Source organism: Dermacentor variabilis, chromosome 11, assembly GCF_050947875.1.
Source record: "Dermacentor variabilis isolate Ectoservices chromosome 11, ASM5094787v1, whole genome shotgun sequence".
Classification (NCBI taxonomy): domain Eukaryota; kingdom Metazoa; phylum Arthropoda; class Arachnida; order Ixodida; family Ixodidae; genus Dermacentor; species Dermacentor variabilis.
Genome location: NC_134578.1, coordinates 31,881,514 through 31,899,876, shown reverse-complemented (window position 1 = coordinate 31,899,876; position 18,363 = coordinate 31,881,514). Strand labels below are relative to the sequence as shown.

Below are 18,363 nucleotides of genomic sequence, written 5' to 3'. Positions count from 1 at the left end.
TTCACACAAGAGGAAACGCTGTGGAAGTTACGTACGTAGTGCAGTCATGCAGGTCTTAGAGTTTTACAGCAAAGTTGTTTATCATCCGAGACACTTTCCAGAGGATACCTACTTTCCATGTTTCAAATACAACGTGCAGATGGAAGCTTAAGCCAGATCGTGCAGTACTTGCACACTTTTGCAATTCCAGCAAGAGACAGTTGCTAGTGGTGTGCTAGGCTGCTGGTCAGAGAAATGGCTTGCCACAATGCCTCGCATCACGCATGCCATAATTAAGTCATATGTTGAGACATAAAAGTAAGACAATCTTGCATCGAATTGCGTATAGTGCACACCCAATATTTATAGCCTTAGGACACCCTATGTTTAGATTGAGAGTGAGCAGCAGGAGCCATCTCAGTAGCCTTCGAAGCATTGCGTGCGATGTACTTACCGTCGTGGGCTACCTTGCCTTAAAAAAAAAAAAAAAAAAAAGTACATGCATACATATACAGATATATAAACGGTTCTTCCAATTTAACTGCAGGCGTGTTTATGCTCAAATGTCACACAGAGCTAGCATTTCATGGTGCATTCTTTTTAACCCTATGTTTTGGCGAATGGGATGCTCGTTCACAGGTGGTACATTCGCAGCCGTGTTAAGACAGGATTTAAACCTCAAGAGAACTCTGATGTCATGGCCATCTGCATCGCCAAAAAGAAAACTGGACGTCAACTTAATTGTCGAGTACACCGGAAGAAACGCAGCAATTACACCAACTTTGACAACAGTTCGTTGTTTGCCACGGGCTGCAATTTGACGCACAGTATTCAGTCACTGCTAAAAGAAGCAATGAACTAGATATTTGTAATCGGGAAACTTGGACAATTATGATGAAAATAATTTCAGCTGTACTAGTAAATTACCATTTTACTACAAAAAAAATTATGGGGTTTTGCATGCCAAAACCACTTTCCGATTATGAGGCACGCCGTAGTGGAGGACTCCGGAAGTTAGGACCACCTGGGGTTCTTTAACCCCAGGTGGTCAGCTTCAGCAAAAAGTGCTTCAGTGTATCCAGCAGAAGCACCGTTACAGGCAATCAAAGAGTCATCACAGTGCTCCCACTCCCTCAACGCCTTGCACTGCAAAGGCTAAGGCAGAGCAAGGCAGTGCCTGCAACGCTCAGCCTACTGAACCTCACGGTGGCACGCAGTTCAAATTCGATTTGGATATTCGCATGAATGCCAGTACGTCCAATTTGGGTGCCTACAGCGTGCCGAACTCAGAAGCTATCCATCAGCTCATGGTTGAGCTCGCGCTGTATTATCCCTTTGCTGTGGTAGAGTCTAGCAGGTAGCTGCGCACGGTGTCCTTGCGCCAAACGACGCGAGTAGCACATTTTCTTTCGTGCTGTCTACGACAATCGCACATATTTCCAAGGGTCGAACAAACCTCTTAGCGCACGCGCAAACATTGGCGGCACACACATCGACTAAGCTATGGATGCCACACTCGTGACTCGCATTGAAAGGATCACCACGGTAATGAGCTTTGACCACGAAGGCAGGGCACCTTGGCGTGCTAATCAGGAAGTGGACGACCAATTTGTCAACATTTTGGCACTTGGGCCCCGAGTCTCGTCACCCACAGATGACAATCTGAGCAGATTTGTGCTCAGTGAACCACAGCAAGCGGGCTCGTTGCAGCACTCCATGGCAGCTGCAGTACGTACACTAAGCTGCAAACACAGCTGTGTGCGCAAAAGGGGTGGAGTACGTTGCTTACACTCCAGTTTGGCCATGCCATGTGGTGCAGACTGGCTTTGCCCTGCACCAGCTTGACCGAAGGATCGCAGCCACATCCAACTTGCACATTCAGTGCCATAGCTCAATTCGAAGGGAAGTCAGCCAAGCTGTCTAGCCAGGAGCGAGCACGAGCTGGCAAGCATACACATATGGGCCAACCTTAAAGAGACTTGAGAACTGTTCGGAACACGAATCAAAATAGCCCCACTGATGGAAAAGCAGTTTCGTATTGACCAAAATGAGCGCCGTATGCCTCATTAAACAAGGATTTGTATATCTAATTCTTGAGAACAAATCTCAAAGAAGTGACCTTTGGCGTTCCCATGGGGCAAAACGATGACAAAAAAAAAAAAATAGGATGCCCTCCCATGCGAGGTATTTGTGTACACTGCTCCTTGGTCTATTTTTCAAGTAGTGAAATACAACACATCTTTTCTATACACATTTGTTCCGTGAAATACAACACATCTTTTATATACACATTTTCTCCGTAACTTGCAACACACAGCTAAATCTATTACGGCGAGTAGAAAATTGATGCCGTGGCCTCCGAGGTCCAGCGGCATGCATTGTAGCCTGTTCTCAAAGGTCATAGTGGGGCAGCTAAACTTACGCCCCCAGCCAAAAGAGCGCACCACACTGGCACTAGCTAGCAGTAGTATTTGCAGCAGCCACAGATGCAGCAACTTATCGCAGCAGCATTTCATTTTCGGAAGGGCTGCAGAAGTTAAAATGCAAATGGTTAATGAAAGGTGCACTCTTGCAAAAGCCACCCAATTTGCAAGGCCAGCTATGGACATCGCTCCCACTTCTCAGTGTTGCTGGTTTCGGGAATCCATTTCTTCAGAGATTATTCAGATCAAGAAATTCTGCTTGCCAAATTTCTACTGGCCTTCTAAGCTGCCGCTGTGGGCATAAACACTTCAGAGGACGAGCATGTCATTGCGCCACAAAAGAATGGGTCCTTGAAAATCAGTTGTTGAACCCTTTACATTTCGCGTGGTTGACAGTTAGTCAAGTGCCCAAAGCCGATCGAAATTGGCGAGACCCGACGGCTACGACACCAATAAGCAGCGTGGCCAAAGCTCATTCCTATGGCCGGCCGGTGGGGCCAAGAGTTAGCAGACGATATTATGACAGTCGCACTTCCAGAAGTAGGTAATTCTTATCGAAATTCAAAATACCTTATAATGAACGGCTACCAACTAGCCCAACAAGAAGTGCTTTTACTATACCGAGTCAATGAATATACACAGCAACAATAGGAAGAAGTGCACTGATCCAAACACCCTTGCTTGACATCAAATATTGCCCAATAATACTGTATGGGAATCTGCTATATGACGAAATATGGCAGCCTCAGAAAGAGGAGGAGGCTGCTGTTGAAAAGCACTCGAGGGAAAGGCGACTTCACACTCTGCTTGGGAGCTTCGTGCACGACTGCAAAATTTGGCCAACATGTTCACAGCAGCATATGCCATCTACGAACTGTGTTCTGACCAAGCCGAAAGGGTGGTTTAGGACCCCTTTAAGCTGCCGCACAAGCTCGGTGCGACGCCACAAGTTGATGGTATCTGTGCAGGCCTGCGTAATTGTTTGCTGGTAAAAGTCAACAGCATCACTCTCCGGCGCTTTGGAAAGCAAACTTCGAAAGTGTGTTTCCAAACAGCTCAGATATGAAATACCAGCGGCAAAGTGCCGGCCCAGTTAAAATAAGAGACTGACCTTCGTTTTCCTCTTTCAATCATCAAACTATTGCAGCAAAATTTAACTGTTTTGAAAGAATACTTCCATCAGTCTGAACTCGTGTAGCATTTCTGCCCCTCCGCCCTTGAACAGTCCCATTAAGCTCTAGTGAGCTCGCATAGGAACTTACTTGATCTGATGAGTTTCTGAGAAACTGACACGTTTGGACAGTCGGCGACGCTCGGTGAGGTCCTCGGTCTGCAATGTGTAGAAAAGAGGAACACTTGCATCAGGTAAACAAGACTGTAAACTTCCGCGAGTAGACGTTGCCCGTGCGAGCTTCACAATGAGCACAGCCAACATCAAAAGCTTGCAGACCACAGGAGCCGAGAGAAAGCTGAAACACTTCCACAGCCTGGTATTAAGATTTTCAGCCTGCATTGGTATATTCAAAGTGTGCATTACAGCTTCTCTGGCTATAGTCACAAACTGCTCGAAACGTTAATGCTTTCTCAGGTACACTTTCGACACCGAATGTACAGCAAGTGGAAGCCACGCAGAACTCTTTTACAACTTACATGTAAGGCAACAAAACAAAAGACGTTAACCCTTGCAACAGAGTGTGCGTGCAAGTTTTATCACCTTCGAACGCAGAGACATTAGACTGGCCTCATCACAAGCACACGATTTCATCACGAGGGCCGCGTCTACACTTTCCATGCCATCAGACACTCAAACTGCACTCAAACTGTTGGGCGAACTGTCTTGCAGGAAAGCTAGCCTTACAATTATGAAAAGGGTCTGTCACAAACTCCAAGTGTGGACACTGCTACCCAAAATAACACAAATGCAAAAAAATCTGCCATTTGCATCTTCGTTAGGGTGTAAAAAGGGCAGAGCATTCGAAAGCGCATGGTATGTTGCCACACATGCAAATTACTTGGAAACCATAAAACAGCCTCGGGACTCTGCACAATTCAGAGAAAGGCAAAACCAAGCCATTCATGTTCACCACAATTATGCACTACTTCTCTAAGGCAACAGGGATACAGGTACTGACAATACCTGTCAAATTGAACTTTAAAATTTGTAAAGGTACTGGGGAACGGCAACAGAAAGAGGGTGGCAACACTTTTTTTACCCTATACATACACACTTATGAAAGACGATCTAGGTGCAGCACCCAAAATGTTTTGCTCAGCACCGAAGTAGCAGCAAATTTGAATTAGCAGAGATTGACAAACACACTGGTATTTTAATCACAGCAACTTTGTTGTTGCCAATTTCACCTGCTTCAGGAACTTGTCCTAATTAACTTCAAGCAGATGCATCTCTTGTATTTCGCAATTGGAAGACTTGCAAGGGTGCACAAGCCCGAAAGATAAAGCTTATGGGAAAATGCGGGAAGGTCGGCAGGTATGCGAAGAACAACCAACGAAACAATGTTTTAAAGGAACACTGGAGGCGAAAATTTAGTATATCTACACAAGTGCACCGAGATGGCTGAAGCATTACTTGCTGCAAAGAACAGCTTTCGTAAGCTAGAAAGTGACCAATGCAGGATTAAACTTCTGTCATTGCAGCAAAAGCTGTGGAGACCAGCTGGGCTGTAGTTGCTATGCATTTAACGACTGAAATGTGAAGCAATTCTCAAGTTTTACGTGCTAAAGCTATCTGATTAACTGGTACGCTGTAGTGGGGCACTCAGGATTAATTCTGACCACCTGGGGCTCTTTAGCGTGCACCTAAATCTAAGTGCACAGGTGGTTTTGTAGTTTGCATGGTCACATGGCATTCCCATGTGCCCACACTGATCACCAGCACCCCCAAAACATCGCAAATATTTGTGTAGCATGGTTTACACCAACATACACATCAAGATTTACAGCACGAAATACACTTTTAAAACGAGTATTGATAGTAAATTTAGCATGATAAAGCTGCTTGTTTTTGCACCCGTACTGACAAATTTGCAACGTTTGGGGCGCTGCTAGTGTTCTATGCAGGAGGGAAAGGGGTAATGATGCTACATTGAAAACATGCAGGGACCCGACTATCTACAAGAGCGTCGAGCCTTCCTCTGGCAGCTCCAAGACTCAAAAGAGGCAGTAGTGCTCAGAAGAGCACGAGCTCGGAGATTGCTGGCGTAGCTTAGGATGCCTATACCATGGCCTCCGAGACAGCACGCAGTTCGTGCCTATACAGAATAGAACTCTTTCATAGGAGGGACTTTAGAGAGCAGGCCTACTGTGCCGAATTTCCAGTCGCAACCGTTTCTGTAACCAAGTCATCTATGAAAATAAATGCTGCATTGTTTCTAGAAAAGGTTCTCCAACAGTGTGAATGATGTCAACCTTGGCCTTTTATGTTCCTTCAAGGAACTAGACTAGCGGGGAAGCCCCAAGCTAGGCGAGTGGGCTTACGTTAAACTTGATGAATACCACAAACAGGACAAGCGACATGAACAGCATAGATGTACTGTCCTGGTCATAGGTAAGGCACCTGTCCCGCTTGCATCCCTTTTTCAGCCTGCAGCAATCGTTACAACAAACTAGACTAGCGTCGTGCACTCACAAGCTGCAATTTGCAAATTGGCTTAAATCCCCATATTAAGTCTTGCCGAAGTTCAACACACCACATGCACTCTTCATAGCATTCTCTGCCAAAATGCATGTCAATATGTCAACTCATAACAGAGTGCTAAACTGACCAACACTAATATAGCGAGAGTCTCACCACGTTTGAGTCCACACTTTCAAGGATCGGTCGGGCAGGCTTCAGGATCTGTCAGAAACGAGCCAAAGAGAATGGCGTAAATGAACCCCAAGGATAAAATTCACATAAAGAAAGCCACTTCAAAAGCAGGACAAAATTACCGACATAGGCTATATATGGACCACAAGAAAAATAGATCCACAAGAATGAAAAGATGAGCAGGTTTGTACAAGTACACGATTGGTATAGCAGTGCAGCAGAGAATAATACAGACAAGGCGATTGGACAGGCAATGGCTTCAAAATAACAGATTGAATGTTGGCTTCAAACTAAACATCTTAAGTCATAGGCAGTGTTATGTTGTCAGAGTTTCTAGTCTCTACCGTTATGCAATCCATGAAAATTGCACTTAACCATCACCAAAACCTCAACCAAGAAATATTGTTTGCTTTATGTGGGCCCATCCAGATGCAACAAGGAGTCAAGTCCGACCTTGTGCTTGACAACTACTGCAGTCCCGCTACAACACAGCTAAACAGTAACAGATTTGCTGACAAGTTTAATACATCCACTTTTGTTTTTTTTGGGTTGGATCTCCCCTAAATTCGTACATGGAAAGGTCAAACTATATGAAGAGAAAATTGCAGTCCTATCAAAAACTGCAGACGAAAGTGTTGCCTTTCATCACCCGAGTGGTTTGTAATTGACACAAAAAGTCAGTCCAGGCATTAGTGCTGTGAATGCGGAATGCAAACAGGGCTTCCCATGTACACCACGTTTCCCGCTGCCGTGCAGGTTAGAAGTGTGCACATAGCTCTGTAATTCATAAACTATGACTAAATAAACTATTTATTGCATAACACTGTCAACACCGCTGAGAAAAACATTTTCAATGTGAAGGCACTGCGTGTGCATCCTAGCGAGGTGCTCATAAGTGTAGAGTAATTAAACAGGCTTTCGAAAAGGGTTCTACTTAAATTGAGGACGACGCAACGAGCTATGGAAAGAATGAGGAGCATAATGTTAAGGGATAAGAAGAGAGCAGATTGGGTGAGGGAATGCGAGTTAATGACATCTTAGTTGAACTCAAGAAGAAATGGGCATGGGCAGGACATGTAATGAGGAGGGAAGATAACCAATGGCCATTAAGGGTTACGGACTCTATTCCAAGAGAAGGGAAGCGTAGCAGGGAGCAGCAGAAAGTTAGGTGGGCGGACGAGAATAAGAAGCTTGCAGGGACAACATGGCCACAATTAGTACATGACCAGGGTAGTTGGAGAAGTATGGGAGAGGCCTTTGCCCTGCAGTGGGCATAGCCAGGCTGATGATGATGACTGTAAAGGCTAAACCCCATGAGCGCGATTTTGTGCGCGACAGCGACGGCTTCGCGAGACGGATCGGGCCGTCGCTTGAACAGATCGCTCGGTCTTGCAAATCTAGACTGTCGCTCGTCACCCGGAAATGCTTTGAGCGACTAGCCAATAGTAAGTAGGCAGCTGGAACAGGATGTACATTAGCGACATACTACCGGTTTGAGCACATGCGCGCTTCTCAGTATACAAAGAACGAGCAAACTACCAAATTTTGATATGTAAACAAAATAAACCTATTGCAAGACCTTCAGAAGACTTTATGTTGCTTTGTACAGCCAAACAAATTAACTTAAACAATTATAGCAAGTGCCACGCCAGGTTTGGCGCTAACTCGATCCCCCAATACCAGCAACACTGGCGAGCTCTCACGCGACATGGTCGCTCGCTTGGAGTGACTTCTGGGCGACGAACGAACGCGACAGCCATCTCCATCGCGTTGCTTGTCACTGTTGTGCAAGAAATTGCTTGCATGGGGTTTATACATAAAGCAGGCATGAAACAATATTTTTCGTACAAGAATGAAATCGCCAGCCCAATGTACATGAACGAATTGACAGCAGCAATCACGAGAAAAGTGATGGCACTATTTTGCCGTTGCTGACAGAACGCAGCACGCCCAACATGCCGTCAAACATATAGCCGGCCAATCGACTCCGGTTAATACGACCCTCGCGGAACCGCGAGATTTCGTCAAGTATCCAAAATGTAAAATTTACGAACAGCAGCAAATACAAGCGACGCCATGCTTAACGGACCAAGCAAACCGGTGAATATGTGGGCGTGGCGACACGAAACGAGTGGTTTCACAGGCGGAAGGAACGTCGGCCACTTAAAGAAAAATCACCACCACCGTCCGCTAAATTCGAATTTTAAAGCTTGATAACCGCTGCACGCATCAGGAGGCGGCGACGGGGCTCGAAACAACCGAAGCGGCATGCTTTCTCGTTCGAACTAAAGTTTTCCTTCCATAGCCAGTGTATGGTTTCTAGCCGGAACTTTCAAGTGCGAGCTAAATGTCGAACCGAAGTCGACTGTAGTGCCTTTAGCAAAATCGTCGTGTGGTGAAGTAATCAACAAATGAGCCACAGCAAGTAAGAAAGGCGCTGTATTTACGCTTAGCACTGCTTGCCACTACCGGGCAAAACCGGCGAAAGCAACCTGCGTGCACTAATGTGTACGGAGTGACTGATGGGAATATACTAAAACAGCTTGTGACGGGACACGGCTATGCAGGAGACTGCGGTGCTTGACGAGCACGTCCGTTATAGGCAAACGAACGCGACTGCACGAAATTCACGTGCAGCAGACTGTAAATAAAGTGCACTGTAGTAAAGCAGTATAGTGCCAATCTTCGGTGCAGTCACAGCGATGGCTTGTACACCAAAACCCTTGAGGTTCAAAGCAATGAAGAAATGGGTTAACGTTTAAACAACAAGGAGACTATTTCTCGGCAACATCGGCGACAACCTTCACTGGCTGGGCCCGTCAAATATCCTTCGAAACAAGTAACTGTAGCAACTCACCGAAGAACGCCGGCGTGACCTCCGCGAAGTGACGTCGCTAAAAGAAACGGAAAAGGACATGTTACCAATGCACACTGCTTTCTGGCGCAAGCCTCAGATAGCATAACTAACGGAGCTTTTCTTTTTTCTTTTTTTTTTTTTGCGCAGCTGTTAATGGTTCTCCGAAACTAACTATACGTGAACGGGGACAAGTGGAACAGAAATGTCGCACACTTACGGTTCTGTGTTCTCGTCGCTTGCACGCTCGGCCATCGCAGGCTATATGTAGTGACGCATCCAGCGTAGCCAAGGCACAGCGCGAGAATCGATTATGTCCAGTGAACCCCGCACATTCAGCAGCACTGAAGCCTGTGCAACAACTGCAATGCCGCTACTGTCCCACTGTCCGTTAAACATAACACGACCGCCGATTTTAAAGCAGCGCCAACAACTGGATCACGTGACCTATCACCGGCGTCACCGTGCGCGGGACCACGCGCTACTTTCGTTACAGGTGTTGTGTGGCGCTACTAGTTAATGGTAAATTGTTTTGCTTCGACAGGCTTTAAAAAACTTATCAATTATCCCACTATATTTAGCCGAGCGTCAAAATTTTGCTACATATTTGCATTTATATTTTTTGTCGCCCTATTGTATCACCTTTGCATCACATAGGTAGCACAGCATGCATCCGCGACGCTGGCGACACGTCGTAGTGATCGTGCCAACTAACAGTAACATGGCGGCGCCCATAGTGCAAAGCACGTTGCGACTTCGACGTACGATTATAGTGCGATGAAACTTGTGTGTATTTCTCTGACATCTGTGTGCCGTGCTTATATTCCGTACCGAGAAAAGCCCCCGCTGTGACGATGAAGTTCGCGTTCAAGTTTTCCAACCTGATCGGCACGGTGTACCGCAAAGGGAACCTGCTGTTCACGCCGGATGGAAACACCGTTGTGGCGCCGGTCGGCAACCGACTCTCGCTCTTCGATTTGCGCAACAACAAATCAGAAACGCTGCCTATCGAGAGCCGTTACAACTTTACCGCTGTCGACATCGCGCCCTCAGGCTTCCTGTTTATCGCCATCAACGAAACCGGCGAAGCCCTGCTATGCAGCCTTGTGTCGCGAACTGTCATCCACCGACATCACTTCCGCAAGCCCGTGTCGACGGTGAAGTTCAGTCCCGATGGCAAATACTTCGCTGTCGCCAAGGACAACTCTGTCTTTGTGTACCGCACGCCCGGCTACGCCAGGCGCGATTTCACGCCGTTCGCGCTGGAGCGAGTGCTAAATACGGCCTACGATGCGGTCACGTGCGTTGAGTGGTCCTCCGATTCGCGCCTTCTCGCTATCGGCAGCAAGGACATGTCGGTCCGGGTGACAGCGCTTCACAAGATGAAGAACTTCGGCATCAACACCTTGTCCAGTCACAGCGACACCATCGTCAACTGCTTCTTCGACAAAGACTCCGCAGATGTCTTTACGCTCAGCCGAAACGGACAGCTGTGCGTTTGGGACGCGTCTTGCGACTTGTCGGGATTCGTTATCGCAGACGACGCGGCCTCGTCGTTGTCGAGCAGGCGACGGCGTGTTGCGACGTCAGAGCAGGAGGAAGGTGACGTTGAGGACAAGACAAGTGACGTCATACCCGACGATGACGCCGGAGGTGACGCTGAGGTGGAGAGGGTTCGGTACCGCCGAACAGGGAAGCATTTCCTAAAGGATGCGCTTAAGGTGGAAGGAGGACAGCACATAAACCTGTTGGCAGCATGCTACCATGGCGGAAATCATATGCTGGTCACCGCCTTTTCCAATGGGTCATTCCTGCTGCACGAGATGCCCGATTACAACCTGATCCAGTCCCTGAATGTTTCGGACCATGAAGTCACAGCAGCATGCTTCAACCCTACGGGTGACTGGATTGCGCTGGGAAGTGGGCGACGTGGACAGTTGGTTGTCTGGGAATGGCAGTCGGAGTCATTTGTTCTCAAGCAGCAGGGGCATGCCAACAACATGGCTTGCCTCGCATACTCTCCAGACGGCGCAAATCTTGTGACTGGAGGAGATGATGGCAAGGTCTGTTGTCTTCTCAAGAGTCAATTCATCATCATTATTACGGCACTACTTTGTTTCGCCAGGTAGTGATGACACTCATGGTTTCCATGCTAAACCTAACCACACATGACTTAGCAATGTCAAAGATTGGGCTACTTGGTTCTGCATGATTCAGAGTACAACAGCGCAACTTCTTGGACGAGGACAGAAGCAAAGAACACGGACAAAAAGTTGAACGTCAGCACTTGCCTGTGGTTGTTTGGTTTTGTTTTCATTCCAAAGTTGCGCTGTTGTACTATGAATCACACGCATGACCACAGGCATGTTGTGACGTCGTTCTTAGCATTTTCCATGTGTATGTTACAAAGCAGTATCCGGAGAGCCCTTGATGACCAATACATCGAAGTTCAATGCCCTCCACTCTCGCGTCAAGATGATCATCATCATTGACTGATCTAAACTCACAGTATTCTTGTTGCAGATGTCAAATTCCGTTATGTCAGAAGGCAGTTGAAACTTTGGCATCTTCAATAAGTCATCTCATTCACAGCACTTTTTTAAGCACAACATGAAAAAAATTTATGTTAGCAAAACCATCTTTTCATTTGTCATAAACACATTTTCATAATTATTAAGTTTCTTTACATTGCTTTCATTACTGTATTGTTAGGCTTCATATTTTTGTAAAACACATTTTATTTTTTCTTGTTAATAGTAGTGAAGAAAAGAATTCTTTTTGTACATTACTAGATATTCCTGTTTGTGAGCGTTTTTGTGATATTATCGTATAGCGCTGCTTTAATGCATATCTGATTGTTTACTATTTATTATAACTTGTTCCCTACCAATTGTATTTCTTGATGCTCTTTTTTTTTTCCGCCCTGTTCTTGCTGCTCTAATACTATTTATGTAGCCAAGAATAATTGGAGGTCCCCCTGGCAGTTTCTCACTCTGGGACCTCCTGATGCCGTATATAATATGTAAGCCCGTTTTTTCGACGTGCAGTAACAAACAATAAACTTCAACTTCTGCTACACTTCAATGCAGGTGAAGCTGTGGAACACAGGGAACGGCTTCTGTTTCGTGACTTTCACGGACCATGCCGCCGGAGTGGCTGCAGTGGCCTTTACTCAGAATGGCAAAGCCATTCTCTCGGCATCTCTCGATGGCACCGTTCGCGCCTACGACCTGAAGCGGTACCGCAACTTCAAGACGCTGACGGCTCCAAGGGCTGTCCAGTTCGCATCTCTGGCTGTTGACACAAGTGGCGAGGTTGTCTGTGCTGGCTCACAGGTAATATCCTCCCTCCTCTGACTGTTGTTGCTTTGACTTTTGTTTAGGTTAGGTTAAGCTGGGCTAGAATACTAAAGGTTAGGTTAGGACAGTAGAGGCAAAGAGCAATTAAATTTCAGGCAGCATCAAATGCATAGCGTCGAATTGTGTAAATAAATAGCAGCTTCCGCATCAAATTTTACGCCCAGAAGTACATACAAATGGATACTTCACGAAAAGTTTACAAAATTGGACGTTTTTGGTACCAGAATTAGAAGGAAAAGGAGACACCTAAGGACATTGTCTGGGCTTGACATCCAAGATTGGGCTACACCCGTGGCACATCCGGTATTTCAGACTCCAGATTTTTCAGACTTTTTGGCAGTTCATGTCAAATCCATATTAACGATCAACGACTGTATTGCAAGACATATTCTTAATGGGGGGGGCAGGGGGGTTGCAGCACAACCCGAACGAAGGACAAAAGGAAGGGGAGAATACAAGCGCAAACTAACAACTGGTTTATTTTTTCCAAACAAGTGATTAAATATACAGAGAATGGAATCATGTGATGAAGAGACGCATAGAAGTGGTGAAAGGGTGTCGGCCTATCTTGCCATTCAAAAACTTCCGTCAGCTAACCAGGCTAACCAAATATTCAGAACAACCCTAAGTGTTATGGATGTTCTCTGCCTGCTAAACAAAGTACAGTAAGGCCCTATTAACTTGAAGTTGTAAAAACCGGAAAATTTTCTGAGATAAGCGGAGTTCTTAGATAAGTGAATTCACTAAAATGTAAGCCCCTGGTCGCGCATGGACCACCTAGAGCCATTCCAAACAGGCACTAGTGGCCACTAGATTTCTCGCAGAAAAGATCACTGCCAGGAGCAGTATTTTCGGTTGATCACTTTTGGCGAGATATGCGACTCGGCATCCGGTATGTCGAGCATATGCAGGCAATAGTGATGAGGGCAACCTTGAGCTCCAACATCAGCGATTTGCACTGCTTAGACAGTGCCATCCTTGCGCAATTCTTGCAGCATTCACTAAATCTACATTCAAGCGTCACAACTTAATATGGCGTAGCGCACAGATCCACAAACCTAGAAACACAGAGCAAAGCGAATAAGCAAACTGACAGCGCTTTGTCAAGGGTCAGAGTGGTGCTCCACTGGCATTACCAATGACATCGCAGCCAGCCGTGAATGGTGGATGATTAGAGTGGCATAGAATCAAACAGAATTTGCTAAAAACTTGCGGTCCCATCACTTTTTGGCAATATCGCAGCTGTGCACAAAATATGAAAACATTTGGGTAGTGACATTTTCGCAGTCAAGATTTCAAGGTATTCACAATATGGCGCACAATCATTTCGAGATTAGAGGTCAAAAGTACATAGAGTTGACACCAAGCAAGCAGAAAATTTTGACTTGACCGATATTTCAAGATCTCATAGTTCGAGCTAACGAGATTTTACTGTATTGCAAATTATCAGAAGGTAAACAATGATCAAAGCTTTCAGAGGAATGCAGAAACAAAATCGATGCTTCAAGTGTCATTTCACATTCGGATTCATGCCAGAAGCCTACATGGCAGTCTGTGGGTTTTTCTTGTCTATCATTTAGAAGATTCCAACAATCTTGTCATGTAACGTTTTTATCTTTTATGCTACAACCAATTATGTTTTTAGCTCCTTTTACATGTGTCTATGGTGCACAAGTCTTTCAGCGGCTTTTTTTTTTTCTTTTGCTAAACTACCAATATTTTTGCAGCAATCTTCTATACAGCACTTTGCTAAAGCTCCGTTTCATATAGAAGCCATTTATTCTTGGAAAACGTGTTTGCAAATTGGCTATAAAAAGTGTGAGAGGCCTTTTGTGCATTTTTTAATGGCAGTTAGTATCTAAAAATGACCCTTTGTTCCTGGTGGTAAGCTGTCTTTTCTTAGACTAGTCAGTACAGGTGTGGTACCCAATTATACACGAATAAATATTCCGGCCGTAAATAAATATGTGTGTCTGCATTTTACAATGTGATAGTATTCGATACTTAATATTCATATTTAAGTCATATTCGAAAAATTTGATCTTCGCCCACCTTTATTTACAGATATGAATTAAAAAGAAAAAAAAATCAAGCCACTCCTGAAGTGAGCACATGATGCCTTCTATAGACAACATTTTGGAAGTTATCCAGCATGTACTGGCTGCCACAGCATCCACACATAGCTTTTTAGACCAACAATACCTCCAACTCGGCGAATGGCCGGCTTTAGTTGCCAATGGTTAAACCAATCAATCTTTCTCATAAATGTGCCCGCAGCTTGGCCTAGTAGTTGGCCCAGTTGGTGCTTACTGCGAGACATAATTGTCACTAAAAAGTTGTTCATTTAACTGCAATTATGCCTTCCAGTAGCAGATGTGTGTACTGCAAAGCCAGCACTTGGCTTTGACATTCACCCTCTGATGTCTTGTCTCAATTTTTTGCAGGACACTTTCGAAGTGTTCGTGTGGGCGCTCCAGACGGGTCGTCTGCTTGATGTCCTAGCGGGGCATGAGAGCTGCGTCTCTGGTCTTGCATTTGGTCCTGGAATGGAGTCTGTCCTGGTCAGTTCATCCTGGGACAAGACGTGTCGTGTCTGGAACCTGTTTGCAGAGAAAGGCGGTGGTCGAGAGGCCATTCCGCTGACAGCGGATGCACTGACCGTTGAATTTCGGCCCGACGGATGCGAGTTTGCCGTGGCGACCCTGGATGGCGCCATTGTGTTCTTCGAGCCACAGGGAAGCAGTCAAGTAGGATGCATTGAAGGTACTTCCAGAAACAACTCTTAGAACTTTATTTGCTTCAGATACTAGTTCGTGCCCTAGATGCTCGGCCTGTCTGGCAGCTTCCCTTTGTTAAACGCCTTTTGAAATGCCATGGAAGTAAAAGCGGGCTGCTTCTGATTGAACAATTACCTCTTCCAGTAGGGTAGACGTCTGAGCGACTGAGTTTATACTTATGTATGACAAAGAGTGCAAAACCTGAACATACAATAAAAAGGCACTTGGCTGTCCCATTGCATCTTTTCATTGTATGTTTCAGTATGTGCTATCTATCATCACTAACTACCTTACTGGACAAGAAACCCACCATACAGGTTGTAGTGTTTTGGCAGGCTACCAGACTTTTATTAATCATGGCAAACAACCAACAGCACACAAAGAACCTTGGGTTGTGCCTTTCTTGCGAGCTAGTCACTACTAATGTCAGTCCTACTTAGCAATCCTAGAAAGGAAACCAGATATAAATGCCATTTCACACCAGAATTTTAAGGAGTATGTTTTAGGAACTATGTGGCTATGAAGAAAAATAAATGTGTTATAGTTATGTAAGTTTTCTTTGTTCATTCTTTAAATATAAAGAAATGTTTGTGTTTCTGTGTAACGTGGTTTTATGAAATTTTTTTTCTTTTTTAACCATGAACTATCAATGTGTCATTCTGTTAGAAAGGAGCTTTGTATTGTGAGAATAATCTAAGCATTTTTTGGGTTGAGATGTCGATATGTACACCTTAAAACGATTTCCTTCAGTGTATTAGTTCACGTGTGAACGATATATTCACAATGTCTGCTGCCAAATACAATAGAGGTAGGGGCCTTTGTCAAGCTTCTGGAACAGCAGTTTTCTGCCCTTGTCCCTGGCATTTGTACTGTTCTTGTAAAGAAGCAGGCAATGTGGCATTTACATTATTTTCAGAAATGCACAATATTTGTGTACAGTACGTTGGCTTTGCGAAAATGAGAAAAATGGCACTTGATCACAGACGTATATAGTTATATGCTATGTGTTCTTGCAGAAATAAGAGTAGCTGAAACTCGGTGCTCATCTGTGTGACTGTCTCGTCTAACATGGCTCATTGTTGTTTCTTTTGCTCTCAGTTGCTCATGATAGCTTGTAGAGTTGTTTCCTTGGGTCACATGACTTCCGTCCATGGAAATACAAGAGAAAATGTTTAACATGCACCTGTAACTCGCAAGCGTTTGCTATACAGTAAAAACCCGCAGTAACGAAATCTCACAACAAAAAAATTCTAGCAACAGCGAAATATCTTTGTATCCCTGGCAAATGCCCATAGGATTCAATGTATTTCGTACCGCTTGACAACGAGATGTCGCTATACTACAATCCTGCATCAACTTAATTGACCAATCAACCAATTTGAAAAATGTTTGCAGTAAGATGCTCCCCAGACGGTGCCCTACAACTTATAGTGTATAACCAAAATTTGAAATTAGGCGTGGTGAGGGACTCTTTAACTACAAGGCTTGCTTGAGCCATCAGTTCACTTCTTTCTCTACTGTGCACTGCTGGTCTCAGCAACTGTGGCAATCTGCTTACGTCTCTGCAGGCAAACGTGACTTGTCAAGCGGGCGGCGAGACACGGACATCATCACAGCCAAGAGGCTGGCCCAGACACAGGCATTCACCACCCTCTGTTACTCGGCTGATGGCGAGTGCATTCTCGCAGCAGGCCGTTCCAAGTTCGTCTGCATCTACCATGTCCACGAGCAGCTCTTGCTCAAGAAGTTCGAGGTGACGTGCAACCACTCGCTTGATGCCGTCGACGACTTCATCAGCCGTCGGAAGATTACAGAGTTTGGCAACATGGCGCTCGTCGAAGAGCGTGCTGCCTCGGAAGAAACCGCTCTTTCTTTGCCTGGCGTCAAGAAGGGTGACCTTTCAAGCCGCAGCTTCAAGCCCGAAGTGAGAGTCAGTGCGGTGTCTTTCTCACCGACGGGACGGGCGTGGGCCGCCGCAACCACCGAGGGGGTGCTCGTTTACTCCCTTGACAACGCCCTAGTGTTTGACCCTTTCGAACTGGAGCAGGGCGTGACGCCAGCAACTATACGGGCAGCGGCGCGAGAGAAGGACTATGTCCGGGCTGTTGTGGCAGCATTTCGACTCAACGAAGACGAGTTGACTACGGAGGTCATCGAGGGCATTCCTGTCGTACAGATTGACCTCGTGTGCCGGTCACTGCCGCAGGTTTACGTTGAGAAACTGCTCAACTTCGTGGGTGCAAAACTGGAGTCCACCACGCACGTGCACTTCTACGTCACGTGGATCGTGACGCTGCTGAAAGGTCACGGCGAGGTGTTAAAGGAGAGGTCACGGAACATCATGGCAACATTGAGGACGGTGACGAAGAATGTGGGGCTGAGGCACACAGAGCTGTCGAAAGTTTGCGATCACAACAAGTACCTGCTGAGTTACATTGAGACGCTCCGCAAGTTCAAGGAGAAAGAGGGGAAAGAGGAAGGGATGTCCGAAGGAGGCAGCGAGGACGATGATCTCAGTTCTCAAATAGACAGTGCAGACGAACTGATGGTGTCGTGATTGGAGCTGTGGGATTCTGAGGTCATTTCTTGTAAATAAATGTTTCATGATCACAGCATTAACAGCTATTGTTGCAGCGGTGTCACATGGGCATTTAAGAGCTTTAAATCAATAGTATGTTGACTCAATGGTGAAATGGCATTGCTACATGGGCAGCTTTGACAACTGTCAAGTCAATAAATAGCCTGCCTAGTTGGTGGAATTGCATGCAACTGTATCAAAATCTTGAAATCCTTTGAGCAGACGGCACGGGTACTGTCAGCAGTGTGTTACAATAGTGCAACATTGTGTTCACAGAAAAATAATAGCCAGAAACTATCTTCCTTATAAAAGTAACTTATCACTTGCACATACAATAAACATTAAACTCGAGCCAGGATAGAAACACTTCAGCGAGCAGCCCATCGTTGCCAGAGCACTAAAAACAAAACTGACTAGTCTGTAAATCATAAAAGAATGTCATAATAATGTAAATTAAAATAGTAAACTATTTTAAATGTTTAGAAACTACAGCAATGAAAATGTACTGTTTAAAAAGATGTTTAGATAACTTTCAAGACTGTACACTTTCAAAGATGTAGAACTTTG

The 18,363-nt window shown here is 45.4% G+C and overlaps 2 protein-coding genes across 2 annotated transcripts in view; one reads left to right on the top strand and one right to left on the bottom strand.

Moving 5' to 3' along the window:
* The window catches only part of LOC142563859 (uncharacterized), a 36,845-nt gene extending 27,057 nt beyond the window's left edge, over window positions 1-9,788 (bottom strand). The window contains exons 1-4 of the mRNA XM_075674531.1: window positions 9,303-9,788; window positions 9,086-9,122; window positions 6,211-6,258; window positions 3,665-3,732 (exon numbers count right to left, since the gene is read on the bottom strand). Of these exons, the coding sequence (XP_075530646.1) occupies window positions 3,665-3,732; window positions 6,211-6,258; window positions 9,086-9,122; window positions 9,303-9,337 (188 nt within the window). The 5' untranslated portion in view covers window positions 9,338-9,788. The remainder of the gene's footprint in view (window positions 1-3,664; window positions 3,733-6,210; window positions 6,259-9,085; window positions 9,123-9,302) is intronic.
* A 23-nt stretch (window positions 9,789-9,811) lies between these two features.
* On the top strand, window positions 9,812-17,837 carry LOC142563860 (periodic tryptophan protein 2 homolog). The gene is made up of 4 exons (XM_075674532.1): window positions 9,812-11,145; window positions 12,172-12,417; window positions 14,886-15,204; window positions 16,787-17,837. The coding sequence occupies exons 1-4, from the start codon at window positions 9,937-9,939 to the stop codon at window positions 17,773-17,775; spliced, it is 2,763 nt and encodes a 920-aa protein (XP_075530647.1). The 5' UTR covers window positions 9,812-9,936; the 3' UTR covers window positions 17,776-17,837.
* The last annotated feature ends 526 nt before the right edge of the window (window positions 17,838-18,363 follow it).

Bases quoted from the DNA above. Each gene is read 5' to 3' on its own strand.
- LOC142563860 (XM_075674532.1), top strand. From the start codon at position 9,937: ATGAAGTTCGCGTTCAAGTTTTCCAACCTGATCGGCACGGTGTACCGC. The intron at 12,418-14,885 runs GTAATATCCTCC...AATTTTTTGCAG, and splicing joins TTGTCTGTGCTGGCTCACAG to GACACTTTCGAAGTGTTCGT. The intron at 15,205-16,786 runs GTACTTCCAGAA...ACGTCTCTGCAG, and splicing joins TCAAGTAGGATGCATTGAAG to GCAAACGTGACTTGTCAAGC.